Source organism: Chiloscyllium punctatum, chromosome 19, assembly GCF_047496795.1.
Source record: "Chiloscyllium punctatum isolate Juve2018m chromosome 19, sChiPun1.3, whole genome shotgun sequence".
Classification (NCBI taxonomy): Eukaryota; Metazoa; Chordata; class Chondrichthyes; order Orectolobiformes; family Hemiscylliidae; genus Chiloscyllium; species Chiloscyllium punctatum.
The window spans coordinates 68689826-68704449 of NC_092757.1; the positions used below are offsets into that span (position 1 = coordinate 68689826).

A 14624-nucleotide genomic window follows, 5' to 3' on the forward strand; every position below is an offset into this window, starting at 1 on the left:
AGGATTAAATTATGTTTTTAAATAAACCACATTTTTTCAAATGGATTTAGACAAAAAAATAAGAAATCCACTGAAAGAAAGTGCAATACTGAAACAAAGTAAAAGTGGGCCTATTTTCATACTGTGAATATCATTGTCTCATGTTGAAATGCAAACTGAGCCCAAACATGAAATATAACTTATGATGTGCAGATAATTGCGTGTACTTACTGAAAAATTAAGTTATTTATGTAAGCTTTCGCTTGAAAACCAGAAAAGGTTTCAGATTTTTTGAAAACAAAGTAAACTGTGCTGTGAATGGTAGACATCCTATGACCCCAGTGACTGAGTCTGCAGATTTGTGCCAAATGAGTAACAGTGCAGACTCGTCAACTAAGATATGAATGGAAGCTGTGCAAACTAATTTAACACAAATTCTTTATAGCCAGCTGAGGAAATTTTAATCTTGAGTGCAAGAGACTGGATTTAAATATAGATTTCAAAGAAATCACTGCATCATCTAGCTTCCCCGAAACAATCTTATTCATGGTCAATTGTCCACAAATACCTGAACATGAAATACCTACCAAGACAGGCCTCAAGATGGTGAGAAAGCAAATGGAAGCACTTCTTCTATCATCACTGTGCATATTTAATGCAAAGTGTGCAAATCCCAAGCACCAACATTTTTCTTCTTGAGTAGATAATACTTGGGGAATAAGAACAAGCTGAAATCTTTTTGGAATTATGCATTACAGAAAGAAAATATAATTAAATTGAAAACAGAATAAAAGTGCCACTGGGACTGGGCAGAAAACAAAGAGGAACCTGAAGCACCGGATTAAAGTAGATTTTGTCCTGTCCCGTAACTAAGCTCTCAGTTTAGCATGGAGCAGAGATGCAAGCTGCACTAGTAGTGGTATCACCTTCTCTGAAGTAGTTTTCCATCTTAAGTTGTTTTTAATGGCTGTATACAGTTCAATAGCCATTTTAATAGAGCAATTTTGTTGCTCCTGATCATAGATAGTAAAAAATTATGTAGATGCTGAAAATCTGACATCTATGCAAAATACTGGGCACACTCAGCAAATGGGAAATAGGAAATATGATATCATTTTTCAGAATGCTTTTCAAATCAGCTATATTGTAGAACTGGAAGGTAATCAAATGATAAACCTCAAATAAAATTAACATTTTGTTAAAATATTTATTGTGGGCACATTATGTAAAACAAGACCCACCTTTTAAATCATAACATCCAGAACAAGAGGTGTAATTTTGAAGGGTTATTGAAACGCTGTTTTCCACTGGGATTAAAGCTTATTGTTTTCCACTGGGATCAAAGAAATTAGGGAATAAACATACACTGCATTTATCCTGTAAATCACTCATCAATTTCATTCTCAGAGTTTCCATAATAGCTTCACTTCCTGATTCTTGTCAATGTGATGACTCCACACGTAAGTATGCAAAACACTGACACATGAATTATTTTTATAGTTTTAAAAATAGTACAAGAACTTTATACTAACATTTGCAATCAGAAATATTTGGCAAACACAAGGTTAAATTGTTAAAGATGCTTGTTCTCAGAAAAGAAAGAAGAATTATGTTCAGTTCAAGCATTTCCAAGCTATTTACCTTTCTTTGGTGCAGCCCGGGATGATGGACTGAAGAACTTTTTGACAGTTTGAACTTTTCTTTTTGTCTCATTTGTTTTTTTCTCTTCAAATTTAGAAAAGGTGAGTGATGGAGCCCCTTGACTGCTAGCATAAGCAGCTTCCTCTTCACGCTGTAAACTTTGTATTCAAAATATTAGATTAATATACAATATAAAAGCAAATATTTAATGCATACTGCAGAGGGTCTATCATCTTATGTAACAAACTAACCTGCTTAGATAGATTTTACATGCTTAAATTTTTTTAACCTATTGCTTAACCAATAACATACTTAGTCAGAAATATCCACTTCAATTAAATAGAAAGGTTCTTTCAATTACAGACATAAGGAAAAAACAATATCCAAGAATTCCTTCAGAAGGAAGCAAAAGCAGAAAGAGACACCAATTGCAAAAATGTACAGGAGAAAGCAAAAATCAGAGAAATGCTGCACAAATTCAATGGGAACATTAGTCCAGAAATTTAACTGCTTAATAAATTAAATCAATAATGCAAAAGAGTTTGTCCTGGTGCTCAAAACGTTCGTACTACATTTCACACATTGTGGAATGCGTTATATCCACTCAACTTTATTTTCTGTTAGGTTGGTGCTCTGTTACCATGCTGTAAACTTCAGCATACTAAGGGTTCCAGACCTATGACACTTATTCTATGTAGCCTAGAACCACATCACATTTAAAAATCACACAACACCAAGTTATAGTCCAACAGGTTTATTTGCAAGTACTAGCTTTCAGAGTAGCGTTCCTAAAGCTAGTAATTCCAAATATACCTGTTGGACTATAACCTCGTGTTGTGATTTTTAAATTTTGTTCACCCCAATCCATCACCGGCACACCCCTATCATACCACATTTGGCATTTAAAGACTTTTTTTTCCTCAATATGTTTATTGTTTAAGGGATTTATTTCTTTAAAGAAATACTCATTACAGATGAACAAAAGCAACTAACAATGTTGAGAGATGTCAAGCTTGACCAAAAAAAGGTTTTCCTATAAGTCATTCTTGGAATGTGTCAAGGATATTGCTGGTAGAGTACAAAATAATCAAAGCAGAAGCACTACCGTTCTGCAAGCTCCCAATCTTCCTGAATTTGTCGTTGTCTCGCTTTGCTGTATTCTTCTCTCCAACACTTGGAACAAAAACCTTGCCAAGCAGGATTTCCATAGTAACCACACCCTTTCTTACACAGCAGTTCTGACTGGTCCACATGAATTCCTCTTCGTTCCGATTTCAAGCTCATATTTCTATTGGAAAACAAAACAAAGTTACAGTAAAGACAAACTAAAATCTGATAGACACAGGTTTGCATAAAACAGCTATGTAACACTGATAAAGGGTCATTAAATAATTTACTAAATCCTAAAATAATAATTTGATTATTCAGATAAAATTACTGGTCAGTGAATTAGCTTCTTTCTTGTAGCTCTATTAAAAACAAAAGGCTTGCAAATTCAGAGCACAGCTTTAAAATAATTAAAATGTTAGAGTAATGAATACACCACAAATATCACTTGATCTTATGTTTGTAGTCACCATCTTAGGCAATGATACTTGGGTAACTTAGAGGATGACATGAAGGTGGGATTTGCACATGGTGATATGGGCACATGACTGCAGCCAAATAAGAGGCTCAGATAGTGTATATACCAGCTTGAAGGAGGGCATGTTTGCATCAGAGCTCTGCCGCAGAAGAGGCCTTCCATACATCCTTTGACCAATAGCTAGGAAAGTGGAGGACTCCCAACATATCTTTGACACAGGAATTTGCACATTACCAGTAAGAATGTGTGTCCAGGTTTATAAACAACCATAACTTTACTGGAACAGGACAGATCCGAACCACTGAACAGTCTCCACCCAAACAAAGCAGGGACCAATGTTCTAGTGAAAAGGGTAAATAGGGTGGTCAACAAGACTTTAAACTAGGAAGTGAAGGTGAAGGGAAAGGCAAAAGTTAAGAAGTGTCATGGCCAATGGGAAACAAAGCAGCAGGTTAATGTATGTGGGGAGGGATTCAACTGCATGGAAAAGGATGAATAAAAAAATTTAAAAAGAAAGGAGAACTCAGGAGCAGTTATTAAAGTCTCCAAAACACAAAATAGGACAATGTGTTGAGAAAGGGTTAGGATGCAAATTTCAAGCACACGGAATAAAGGGATGACAATGAGAAGAAAGATGGGAAATACAGGAATGAAGATATTGTATCTGAATGCATTCAGTATATGAAATAAGGTAAATCAGCTTGCAGCATAGATAGAAATTGGCAGCTATGTGGTGGTCATCACAGAGACATGGCTGCAAGGGGATCAGCACTGGGAGTTAAATATCCAAGGATATACATCCTATCGAAAAGACAGACAGGTGGGCAGAGTGGAGGCTGCCTCACCAGTAAGAAATGAAATTAAATTAACAGCAAGAAACAATGTTGGGTCAGATGATGTAGAATCTGTGTAGGTAGAGCTAAGGAACCGAAAAGTTAAAAAATCACAATGGGAGTCATGCACAGTTAGGATGTAGGGCACAAGATACATCAGGAGATAGAAAAGCCATGGAAGAAAGGCAAGGTTACAGTGATCATGGGGGACTTCAATATGGGACCGGGAAAATCAGGTTGGTAGTAGATTGCCAGAAAGGGAACTTGTGGAATGTCTACGAGATAGTTATTTGGAGCAGCTTGTGGTGGAGCCCACAAGGGCACAGGCAATTTTGATATAGTGGTGTGCAATAAGGCAGGCTTCATAAGGGAGCTTAAGGTGAAAGAACCCTTAGGAGACATTGAACATAACATGATAGAATTTACCTACAATTTGAGAGGAAGCAAGTAGAATCAGATGTAATGGTATTACAACTGAATTTAGGCAACTACCAAAGCATGAGGGAAGAGCTGACCAGAGCTGAGAGTAGGAGAGGAGCCTAGTAGGAAAGACAGTGGAACAATAATGGCAAGAGTTTCTGGGAGTAACACAGCAAAAATTCACCCTGAGGAAAGAGAAGCATACTAAAAGGGAAGATGAGGCAACCGTGGCTGACAAGGGAGGTCAGAGACAGCATAAAAGCAAAAGAAAAAGCATATAATGCAGCAAAGGGCAGTTGGAAGCTAGAGGACTGGGAAGCCTACAAAGACCAACAAAGGATAGTGAAGAAAGAAATAAGGAGAGAGAAGATTAAATAGGAGGGTAAGCTAGCCAGTAATATAGAAGATTCTTTAGATATCCAAAAGACAAAAGAGAAGCAAAAGTGGACATTGGGCTGCTGGAAAATGACACTGAGGAAATAGTATTGGGGAACAAAGAAATGGCGGAGGAACTGGAAAATGCTTTGTGTCAGTCTGCATGATGGAAGACAAAAATTCAACAGAATGAGGGGGCAGAGGTGAGTGTGGTGGCCATCAGCTGGCGAAGGTGCTAGAAAATCTGAAAGGGCTGAAGATGGATAAATCACCGGAGCAGACGGACTACACACCAGAGTTCTGAAGGAAATAGCTGAAGAGATAGTGGAGCCGTTAGTGGTGTTCTTCCAGGAACCACTGGAATCAGGGAGGGTCCCATAGGACTGAAAAATCGCAAATGTGCCCCTGTTTAAACAGCGAATAAGGCAAAAGATGCGAAATTACAGGCCAATTAGTCTGACCTCGGTCATTGGTAGGGTTTTGGAGTCCATTGTGAAGAATGACATTTCTGAATACTTGGAAGTGCATGGTCAAATAAAGTCAGCATGTTTTCATCAAGGGGAGGTCATATCTGACAAATCTGCGAGAATTCTTTGAGAATGAGCAGGTTAGACCAAGGAAAACCAATGAATATTATCTACTTGAATTTCCAGAAGGCCTTTGACAAGGTGTGGCTCAGGAGTCTGCTGAGTAAGATAAGGGTTTATGGTATTTGAGGCAAGGTACCACCATGGATGGAAGATTGGCTGCCTGGCAGGAAGCAGAGATAAAAGGGTCCTTTTCAGGACGGCAGCTGGTGACTAGTGGTGGTCTGCAACAGTCAGATTTGGGCCAACTCTTCTTTTTATACATTCACGATGTAGAAGAAGGAACGGAGGGCATTGTGGCTAAGTTTGCAGACGATACAAAGATAGCTGGAGAGTCAGGTAGTATTGAGGAGGCAGGGAGGCTGCAAAAGGATTTAGACAGGTTAGGAGAGTGGTCAAAAAGTGATAGATCAAATACAACGTGGGCAAGTTTGAAGTTATGCACTTTGATAGGAAGAACAGATGCATAGACTATTTTCTAAATGGGAGAAAATTCAGATATATGAAGTGCAAAGAGAGTTCAGAGTCCTAGTCCAGGATTCTCTTAAGGTAAACTTGTAAATTGAGCTAGTAGTTAGGAAGGCAAATACAATATTAGTATTTATTTCAAGAGCTGAAAATGTGTTGCTGGAAAAGCGCAGCAGGACAGACAGCATCCAAGGAACAGGAGAATCAACATTTCGGGCATCAGCCCTTCTGAAACATCGATTCTCCTGTTCCTTGGATGCTGCTTGACCTGCTGCGCTTTTCCAGCAACACACTGTCAGCTCTGATCTCCAGCATCTGCAGTCCTCACTTTCTCCTCGAAGATTTATTTCGAGAGGACCAGAACATAAAAGCAGGAATAGATATCTGAGGCTAAGAATCTGGTCAGACTACATTTTGAATACTGTGAGCAATTTTGGGCCCCATTCCTCAGTAAGGATGTACTGGTCCTGCAGCGGGTCCGGAGGAGATTCACGACAATGACCGCAGGAATGAAAGGCCTAACACATAATGGCCCTCATCTATACTTGATGGAATTGAGAAGGATGAGGGATAATCTAATTGAAACTTACAGAACACTAAACGGCCTGGACATAGTGGACGTTGGGAAGATGTTTTTATTAGCAGGAGATTCTAGGATCCAACTGCATAGCTTTAGAGTAAAGGGAAAACCCTTTAAAACAAAGATGAGGAGAGACTTCTTCAGCTAGAGGGTGGTGAATCTATTGAATTCATTGCCACAGAAGACTGTGAAGGCTAGGTCTTTGAGTATATTTACAACAGAGATAGCTAGGTTTATGATTGTCAAGGGGATCAAAGGTTATGGGGAGAATGGGGTTGAGAAACTTATCAGCCATGATTGAATGGCAGAGCAGACTCCATGGTTCAGTTTCTGCTCCTATGTCTTATAATTTTAAGGTCCAACTTCAGCAGCACAGTTGAAGCCCAAGCACAACAATGTCAGATGGGCGAAGTGTTATTTCAGCACACCAATGGTCAGCTCCAGTACATCTTATACATTAACTTGCATGATTCACTGCCTGTGATCACATATCAGCTACATGCACATTAGGAGACCGGGAATCCCAGCAAAATTGCATTCTCACTCTGCCTGCATCTTTCAGGTTAAGAGAGGATGAAATGTACTCATGATAATGGTTATCACGCCACACTATGAACAGACATACTAAACATTCAAAGTTTTTTTTCAAAGAAGAGGGCATATTACTAATGGTTTTCTGGCACTCCTTGTGTGGATCACAAAGCCCCAAGAGGAACCATGAAATATTATACTTGAAGAAGGTGTCAAAGGAACTTCAAATAGCAAACCTTCAGAGCAGGAGATAGAATTCAAAACAAAACACACTGATTTCTTGCTGCTGCAGAGACAATGAAAGACTGACTACCCCTCTCAGCAGAATTATGGTCTAAAATGCAGGCATGTTTGTGTTTTACCGTTTGAGGAATATACAAAAAGAGGTTAAAAATCAACTGCAACAACTGGACCTGTATGTGTATATATGAGCAGATGTGCCAGTGTGCTTAGAAGCTCATAGCTCAAAAACAGCCATTAGATATCTCTGCACTGCAAGTAAAGAAAGACACTCTCATACTGGTTGTTAAAAGCTAAGCACTGAAGTCACCATTAAAAAGGAAACAGCACAAAAGCCTGTTAAGGTAACTTGCTAAGCCAAGAATTTCAAAAAGAACCGCAACAGTACCAACATTGGAATTACCAGCATCATCATGTCACATTCACCATTGGGATCATCACTTTTTTAAACTTATTTTTCTCATTTTTGGTTTGGAACTGAGAATTGAAATTGAGAACTGAACTTTGAATATCAGCTTGTTTTCTTATAATACAAGGAGAGAACAAAGAAGGCTAGAAAGATGATGCAGGCTAATTACTGTTCCAAGGATACTGTAGACAAATTGGTCCCTCAACGCTGCTTTTCTGAGGGACTGACAGCTGGTTGGATGTTGAATTGGTCAATCAAGTAGGAGAGGTGCTGTCCAGCTAATCACAGATAACGTTGAAGAAAAAAGGAGAAAGTTAAAAAAAAGGTTCTGTCTGGGTTTTGAGCAGGAGGCAGTTTTGTGTTTTGAAATCTTTTGGACAGCGTTGCTTTTGTCTTGCTTTCTCTGGTTTCAGCTTGGTTATTGACTTGTTGAATGTTCTAAGACGACTTCTACTGAGGCCATTTTCATTAACTGGTGACATCAGAATTCAAGCAAGATACATAATCCTATGTACCTCTAATACAACCAATCATCAAAGCATTTCATGAAAGCCTTTCATTCATCATCGAAACAAATTTCAATTCTTTTATTTTCCTTTATAATTTATCCCATAAATATGTGTGTCAGTAAGATGATCAAAGATTGGGCTTAGATCATAGATATTAATTAGAATGCCTGTTGTTTATCTGTGTTCTGTTAAAGTTACGCTACTAATAATAAATTGTTAACTCATGTTTAAGTTACAAACCTGGTGCCCAAGATAAAGTCTGGTTGGGAACACTTGAGCAAATTTGTGGGTCAATAAATATTTTAATTTCACTGTGTTGTGAATCCAGTGGTAGTGAGTTATTTTGTTTGGCTTCTTATCCCTATGTCATAACATCATGCTTCTAAGAACTGGTTTGCATGTCTTTTTAACTGTGATCTGATTACATAATTCATATTTCTAATCTGTGTGTGCATCATTTTTATTATCTTTTCTTGTTTTAATAGTTAATAACTCTAACTTGGTAAATTTGGCTTCCTTTTAAATAAACACATTCAGATTGGGAAAAAAAGATATCCATACACGAGGGGGTTCCTTTTTAAAAAAAACTTGAAACCCCAAACTAAAAGGAAAATCACTTCAAGGCAGGCATCCTTGCAAGAGGATTCGCAGGAAATCAGTTGATCCCTCCTTACTTGGGAACACAATTTAGCCTAATCATAATGATTTAAGGACCCTCTCAAGCGGAGCAATTATAACAATTGTAGTCAATTCTCAACAAACAGAAAGAGTGAGAGTGACCTTCCTCATGCAACAACACATGGCAAACTGAGATGCAATAAATGTCTTCAGTCCAAATGGTCATTGCCACAGTCACCTTCACAACTACTGGGAATGTAATCTTTGCATTGATCCTATGTTGCAGTTGTGGCTGCAACAGGTAACAGATTTCAGTGCACTCATACAATTTGAGATGAGACACTACAGGTCAATTGACTCAACCTTGACTCTGTTAGATCAATTTTAACCTAATTCACCTCTCAAAGGAAACTGCTGAAACTGAATGCAATACCCTGGTAGAGTACAAAACCAGCATTTCATTCAGTATCACAGGTTATCCTCCTAACTTTGGATTCAGAGTACCCCCATTATTTCAAGGAGACTCCATTCACAAGTAAGGAAAGATAATTTCCTGGGGTGCATGTGAGAACTGGTAGCACTACTGGCAAATATAGTGTCAGGGAAAGAGTCCTGTCAACAATAAAAGTGGACAACAGTCATACAAATCAGAAAAAAAGTAATCTGCTTAAAGTCTAAAAGATCTAAACAGTTTAGATCTGTGTTGACTAGAGCAACTGAACATGAGACAATACATTTTCTCAGATCACATAACGGGTACTATTTTAATTAGCATTAGTAGTTTCATCATGTAATGAACCCATCCCTCATCACAAGACTCGGGGACTGCTTATGGGAGAAATACATACACGCAAGACAAACCTGAAAATTGTAATACCAACTCAAAAGAAAAGATGCTGAATAGACAGCCACACCCTCAGGTATAAACATTCCCACTTGCCACTGCTAAATCAAGACTTAATTAAGAATATGCATTTTTCCTCAGAATATTGATGCATTGGAATAAATAACAGTAGTACCTCAGTATTTGCCAATATTAAAATATAGGACAGACAACTCGGTCATGGTAACAGCATTTAAAAAAAACAGGGGCTTTCCAATTTGCCAGCTGAGGCCTGCAGCCAAACATTGTAAACAAAAATCAGTCACCTTGAAATACTGTGATAGATGTGAAGATAGCCATTGAAGTTAAATACTTAATTGCCCACTAATGTTACATTTGTTTGAATATGCCTTTGTTTCAGCCTGAATATTGGCAATTTGCATGGCTCTTACTGTGATCAATCTCTTTTAATGTAAAATCCATTTCCAAAAAAGTTACAGCGGCATACAAGATAAACAGACAGTTCCTGTACCAATGAATCTCGATCAGTAATTTAGGGGTAATAATTGGAGATCCCTTACTTTCATCCTTAATTACACCTTTTCTGCAAAACAAAATATTAAATAACATTAGCGCCCCATCCCTACAATCCATCCCTGCACCCCACTCCCATTTTGAATATGTCAACCTGTATTGGGGGGAAATCTGGAATTTTTGGGAACTGAGTAAGCAATCATGTCTCACCAAAACAATTTGATTCTAGACAGAATCTGAACCAGGAAACAGTCAAATCGTGTGCAAAAACCAAAATGCGTGAAGGAACGACAGCAGTTAAGAGAAATAAGAAAGAAAAAGTTACTCTGAAACAAATAAGTATTTAAATTTTATTTCAGACCCTCAGTTATAATTAAAATTAGATGAAAATTAATTTTCAGTGTTGGAAGAGTCTGGTGTACAGTAATTAACAACCTGCTGTTTAAAAGTTGCTACACTGGGCAGGCCCCAATTTTTCTAGGAATTTTAATGGTATCATCTCAAAAGCACTGCAACTCCATGACCTTCCATTTATTTCAATTCCAAGTTGCTCAGTGGCATTACCAGTTTTAACTGTATATGTACAGTCACCAGATATTGCTGCCCAAAATTACTTTTGTCTTTAGTCTAAATCTGAGCCATAACTTTTTCATTGCCTTGATGAATCTAACCACCAGCCCTTGAGGTTTGATTGCATTATTATCACCAAATTATCCAATATAAACAGTTGGGGGAGTACTACTGATCAGAAACTACTACAGGACCACTCAGATAAATAAATAGCTACAAGAGTATGTCAAAACACTAGCAGTTTCTGCGACAAGTAACGACCTACTGACTCACGCCTGAGAGACAAAGTCTAATTAGACAGGACGTTACAACACTTTGCAGAAACAACTCAAAATACTTCACAAACTATTCAAGCAGGACCCAACTGGTGAGGAAATAGAATGTTTAATTCTGCACATTATTTTCATCTCTAACGGAAGTATAAAAAACTGCCTTCCTTTTGAGACCCCAGGGCATTGCAAATTACTTCACAGCCTACTTTTCAAGATTTGGAGATGCCAGTGTTGGACTGGGGTGTACAAAGTTAAAAATCACACAACACCAGATTATAGTTCAACAGGTTTAATTGGAAGCACACCAGCTTTCGGAGTGACGCTCCATCAGGTGATTGTGGAGGGCTCGATCATAACACAGAATTTATAGCAAAAATTTGCAGTGTGATGTAACTGAAATTATACTTTGAAAAATTGATTGTCTGTTAAGCCTTTCATCTGTTAGAATACAGTGATAGTTTTACTTCTTTCATGTGTAAATCAAAAAACCTTTTTTTTTAAAGTTGCATTCTCGGGTTAGCTGTTAACAATGGTGATAGCTAGACAATATGTTGAAGGTGGATTAGTGGTGCTGGAAGAGCACAGCAGTTCAGGCAGCATCCAACGAGCAGCAAAATCGATGTTTCGGGCAAAAGCCCTTCATCAATATGTTGAAGGTGTTACATTGCACTTTGCTCAAAAACTGCACGCATTCATGTAGAACTCTGAGCTCAAAAACTGCATGAATTTATGTAAAACTCTTATCTCACTTTTTAGATTAGAATCAATCTAAACATCAGGTCATAGACAGAGAACACAGGGGGCTAACACCTTCAACATATTGTCTAGCTATCACCATTGTTAACAGCTAACTTTTAAAATGCAACTTTTAAAAAAGGGGTTTTGTGATTTACAAATGAAAGAAGTGAAACTATCACTGTATTCTAACAGATGAAAGGCTTAACAGATAACCAATTTTTCAATGTATAATTTCAGTTATATCACACTTTTTTGCTATAAATTCTGTGTATTAGGATTGAGCCCTCCACCATCACCTGATGAAGGAGCGTTGCTCCGAAAGCTAGTGTGCTTCCAATTAAACCTGTTGGGCTACTTTTCAAGGGTTAAGAGTTGAAATTAAGGGAAATGCAGCAGCCACTTTGAGTACAAGTAACTTGCTCTGGTAACTTATTCTCCAATCCACATGGGATTGAGGTCTCTTAAAACGTGAGGGCTACATTCACTGCTCACAGTGACATCTGATAGGAAACCCCGGTGGAGAAGATGCGCTTCTGCGGCCGGATTCACTTCGCTGAAAGGGCATGCAGTCCATCTGGATGTGAACTGGTGCGGGAGAAGCTTGGAGTTGGACAAGTACCGTGGATCCCCGTCGAAGATTAAAAACAAGGCTTCGGTCCCGACTAAAGACAGTCTCAATCGAAACGCCTGTTTCTCTCCACAGATGCTACCTGACCCCGCTGTACGTTTAATTTTGTTTTGTTTTGCTTCAGTTTAAATGGCTCATCCGACAGGTCGCACTGGAGTGCCCCACCTGGGTTTATTTACGTTCTCAAGTCTCAGGACTGAGATTTGAACCTGTGACCTACTCTGGGAGGAGGAGGAGGAGGAGGAGGAGGGGGAGCGCTATCAACCTGATCAACACTGGGATGTAGGAGTACATTTAAACACAGATCGCACTAACTCTTCCCATCTCTCTCGGTGTTTGTGTACCATCTCCCCCACACCTACACCACCCCTCGGTGCCTACCCTTTCCCCACACCGATCGATGGCTGCTGAGGGAGGAGAGCCCGGCCCTGCGGAGCAGGGAGCTGCCTGTTCGCCGGCGGCCGGTTCCCAACTGCCGCTCCCCGGCTCAATCGACACGGACCCGGGCTGTGAAGATCGGTCTAACACCGCAATCCATCATTTCGTGCGACACCATCGGAAAGCGGGTCTCACCTGGATCGCTGTCCGAGTCGCTCTCGGTCTCTCTCTTCCTCTTCCTCCAGCTCCAGCTCCCGGCGGAATTTTCTTCCTTCGCTTCACCAACCGCTGAGGCGCGCGACTCCTGGGCGTGGGGGCCTCATTGCGTCATCGCGCACAGAGCCGCGCAGTGACGTGTAGACGCACTGACGTCACGGTCCTTGGACAGTTTCTTCCCGCCCCGCAAAGTATCAAAGTTGGACGATTGGGGAAGTTGCTCTTTGGTCTAACGTGGTGACCTTCTCAAACTTCTCGCTGTCGGCATCCGCAGCACTTACATGTACAAGACTATGGTAGCCATGATGTGGAGGAGCCGCTGTTCGACTAGTGTGGACCAAGTTAAAAATCACACAACACCAGGTTATAGTCCAACAGGTTTATTTGGAAGCACTAGCTTTCGTAGCGACGCTCCTTCATCAGGTGGTTGTGCTTATCAGGAGCAGCGCTCGGAAAGCTACTGCCTCCAAATAAACCTGTTGGACTATAACCTGGTGTTGCATGATTTTTCACTTTGTACAAACCTTCCCTGGCCAACGCATAAAACGAATGTTGTGTAACTCCAAGCTCCACTGCACTAGTTCATATCAAGACGGATTGCCTGTCCATTCATCTAAATGATAGCACCTGTATCAGCGCCCCATCCCCTTTTTGTTCCCAACCATCAGAGCTTCCAATGAATGCAACTCATGATCAGGCAATTTGGTCCTCTCATTTCAGAGAGAACCCGTCAATGCAATGATGTTCTGTCTGCTGTAAATTAGGAAGATATCTCAACCTGCTGACTATTGTTTCTGGCCGTTAGATGTCTACCTGTGATGTTTGAGGGCATAAAGCACCATTGTTGGGATTGGTACACTGAACAAAATTATTTCTGATTATTCTTCTATTTTATACCCTCCAAATATACCGGCCATAGCTTGATTTGAGAGAGTGAGTTATTGTTACGTTTGTTGTTACATATATCCAGAAATATATAGTGAGAATTGTTTTGTCCTGTCACAATCCAGGACCATTTTGAGTTACAAAAAGAATAAGAAGAAATTACATAAATGGAGTTTATCTTCTGTACAAGGGGTCATCAAATAGTGCTCCAGAATTTCTGCAAGGTGTCCTGGGTATCAAGAAGTCTCTGCTCTGAAAACAGCAATGATGACCCCACCACCAGTCCATGGATCAGGCCTACCACAGTTGGGAGAACCTGCTCCAGGCACCATCACTGCCACAGCCAAAGACCCGCAAGACCAAGCTCTGGGTTTACCACAGACGGAGTCGTCACCTGCTGCCAACAACTCATCAAGTCCAAGCTTCAGGTATACCACAGCCAGGACTCTCCACTCCAGGTACCGTCACCACTGCAGCCAATTACCTGCCAAGTCCACCCTCTGGGCCTACCGCAGCCATGGATCCTGCCTCTGGACACTACCAGCACTGCAACCAACACCCTGCCGACACTATTGCAGCTTCTCCATGACATCAGGAAATGAAGAAAAGCAAAAAGAGAAAAAAAAACTAAAAAGGAGAGATAGAGAGAAAAGGATGCAGACTGTTTGGAGCAGACAGGCTGAGGAGCCTGAGAACAGCCCTATCATGCCACCGCCATCTTGAATTGTAATACTGTCTTTAAGTCATCATAGTTCTGGGTTCACCTCTACTCAGGCACACAATCAAGGCTGATGCACCAACCGAA

The 14624-nt window shown here is 39.9% G+C and overlaps 1 protein-coding gene across 3 annotated transcripts in view; it reads right to left on the reverse strand.

Annotated features, from left to right (window-relative positions):
- rabgef1 (RAB guanine nucleotide exchange factor (GEF) 1) overlaps positions 1–13057 on the reverse strand; it is a 45116-nt gene extending 32059 nt beyond the window's left edge. For all 3 annotated transcript variants that reach the window (XM_072589617.1, XM_072589616.1, XM_072589615.1), the window contains exons 1-3: positions 12914–13057; positions 2726–2908; positions 1621–1778 (exon numbers count right to left, since the gene is read on the reverse strand). In XM_072589617.1, coding sequence (XP_072445718.1) covers positions 1621–1778; positions 2726–2904 — 337 coding nt within the window. In that variant the 5' untranslated portion in view covers positions 2905–2908; positions 12914–13057. The remainder of the gene's footprint in view (positions 1–1620; positions 1779–2725; positions 2909–12913) is intronic.
- Between the last annotated feature and the right edge of the window lie 1567 nt (positions 13058–14624).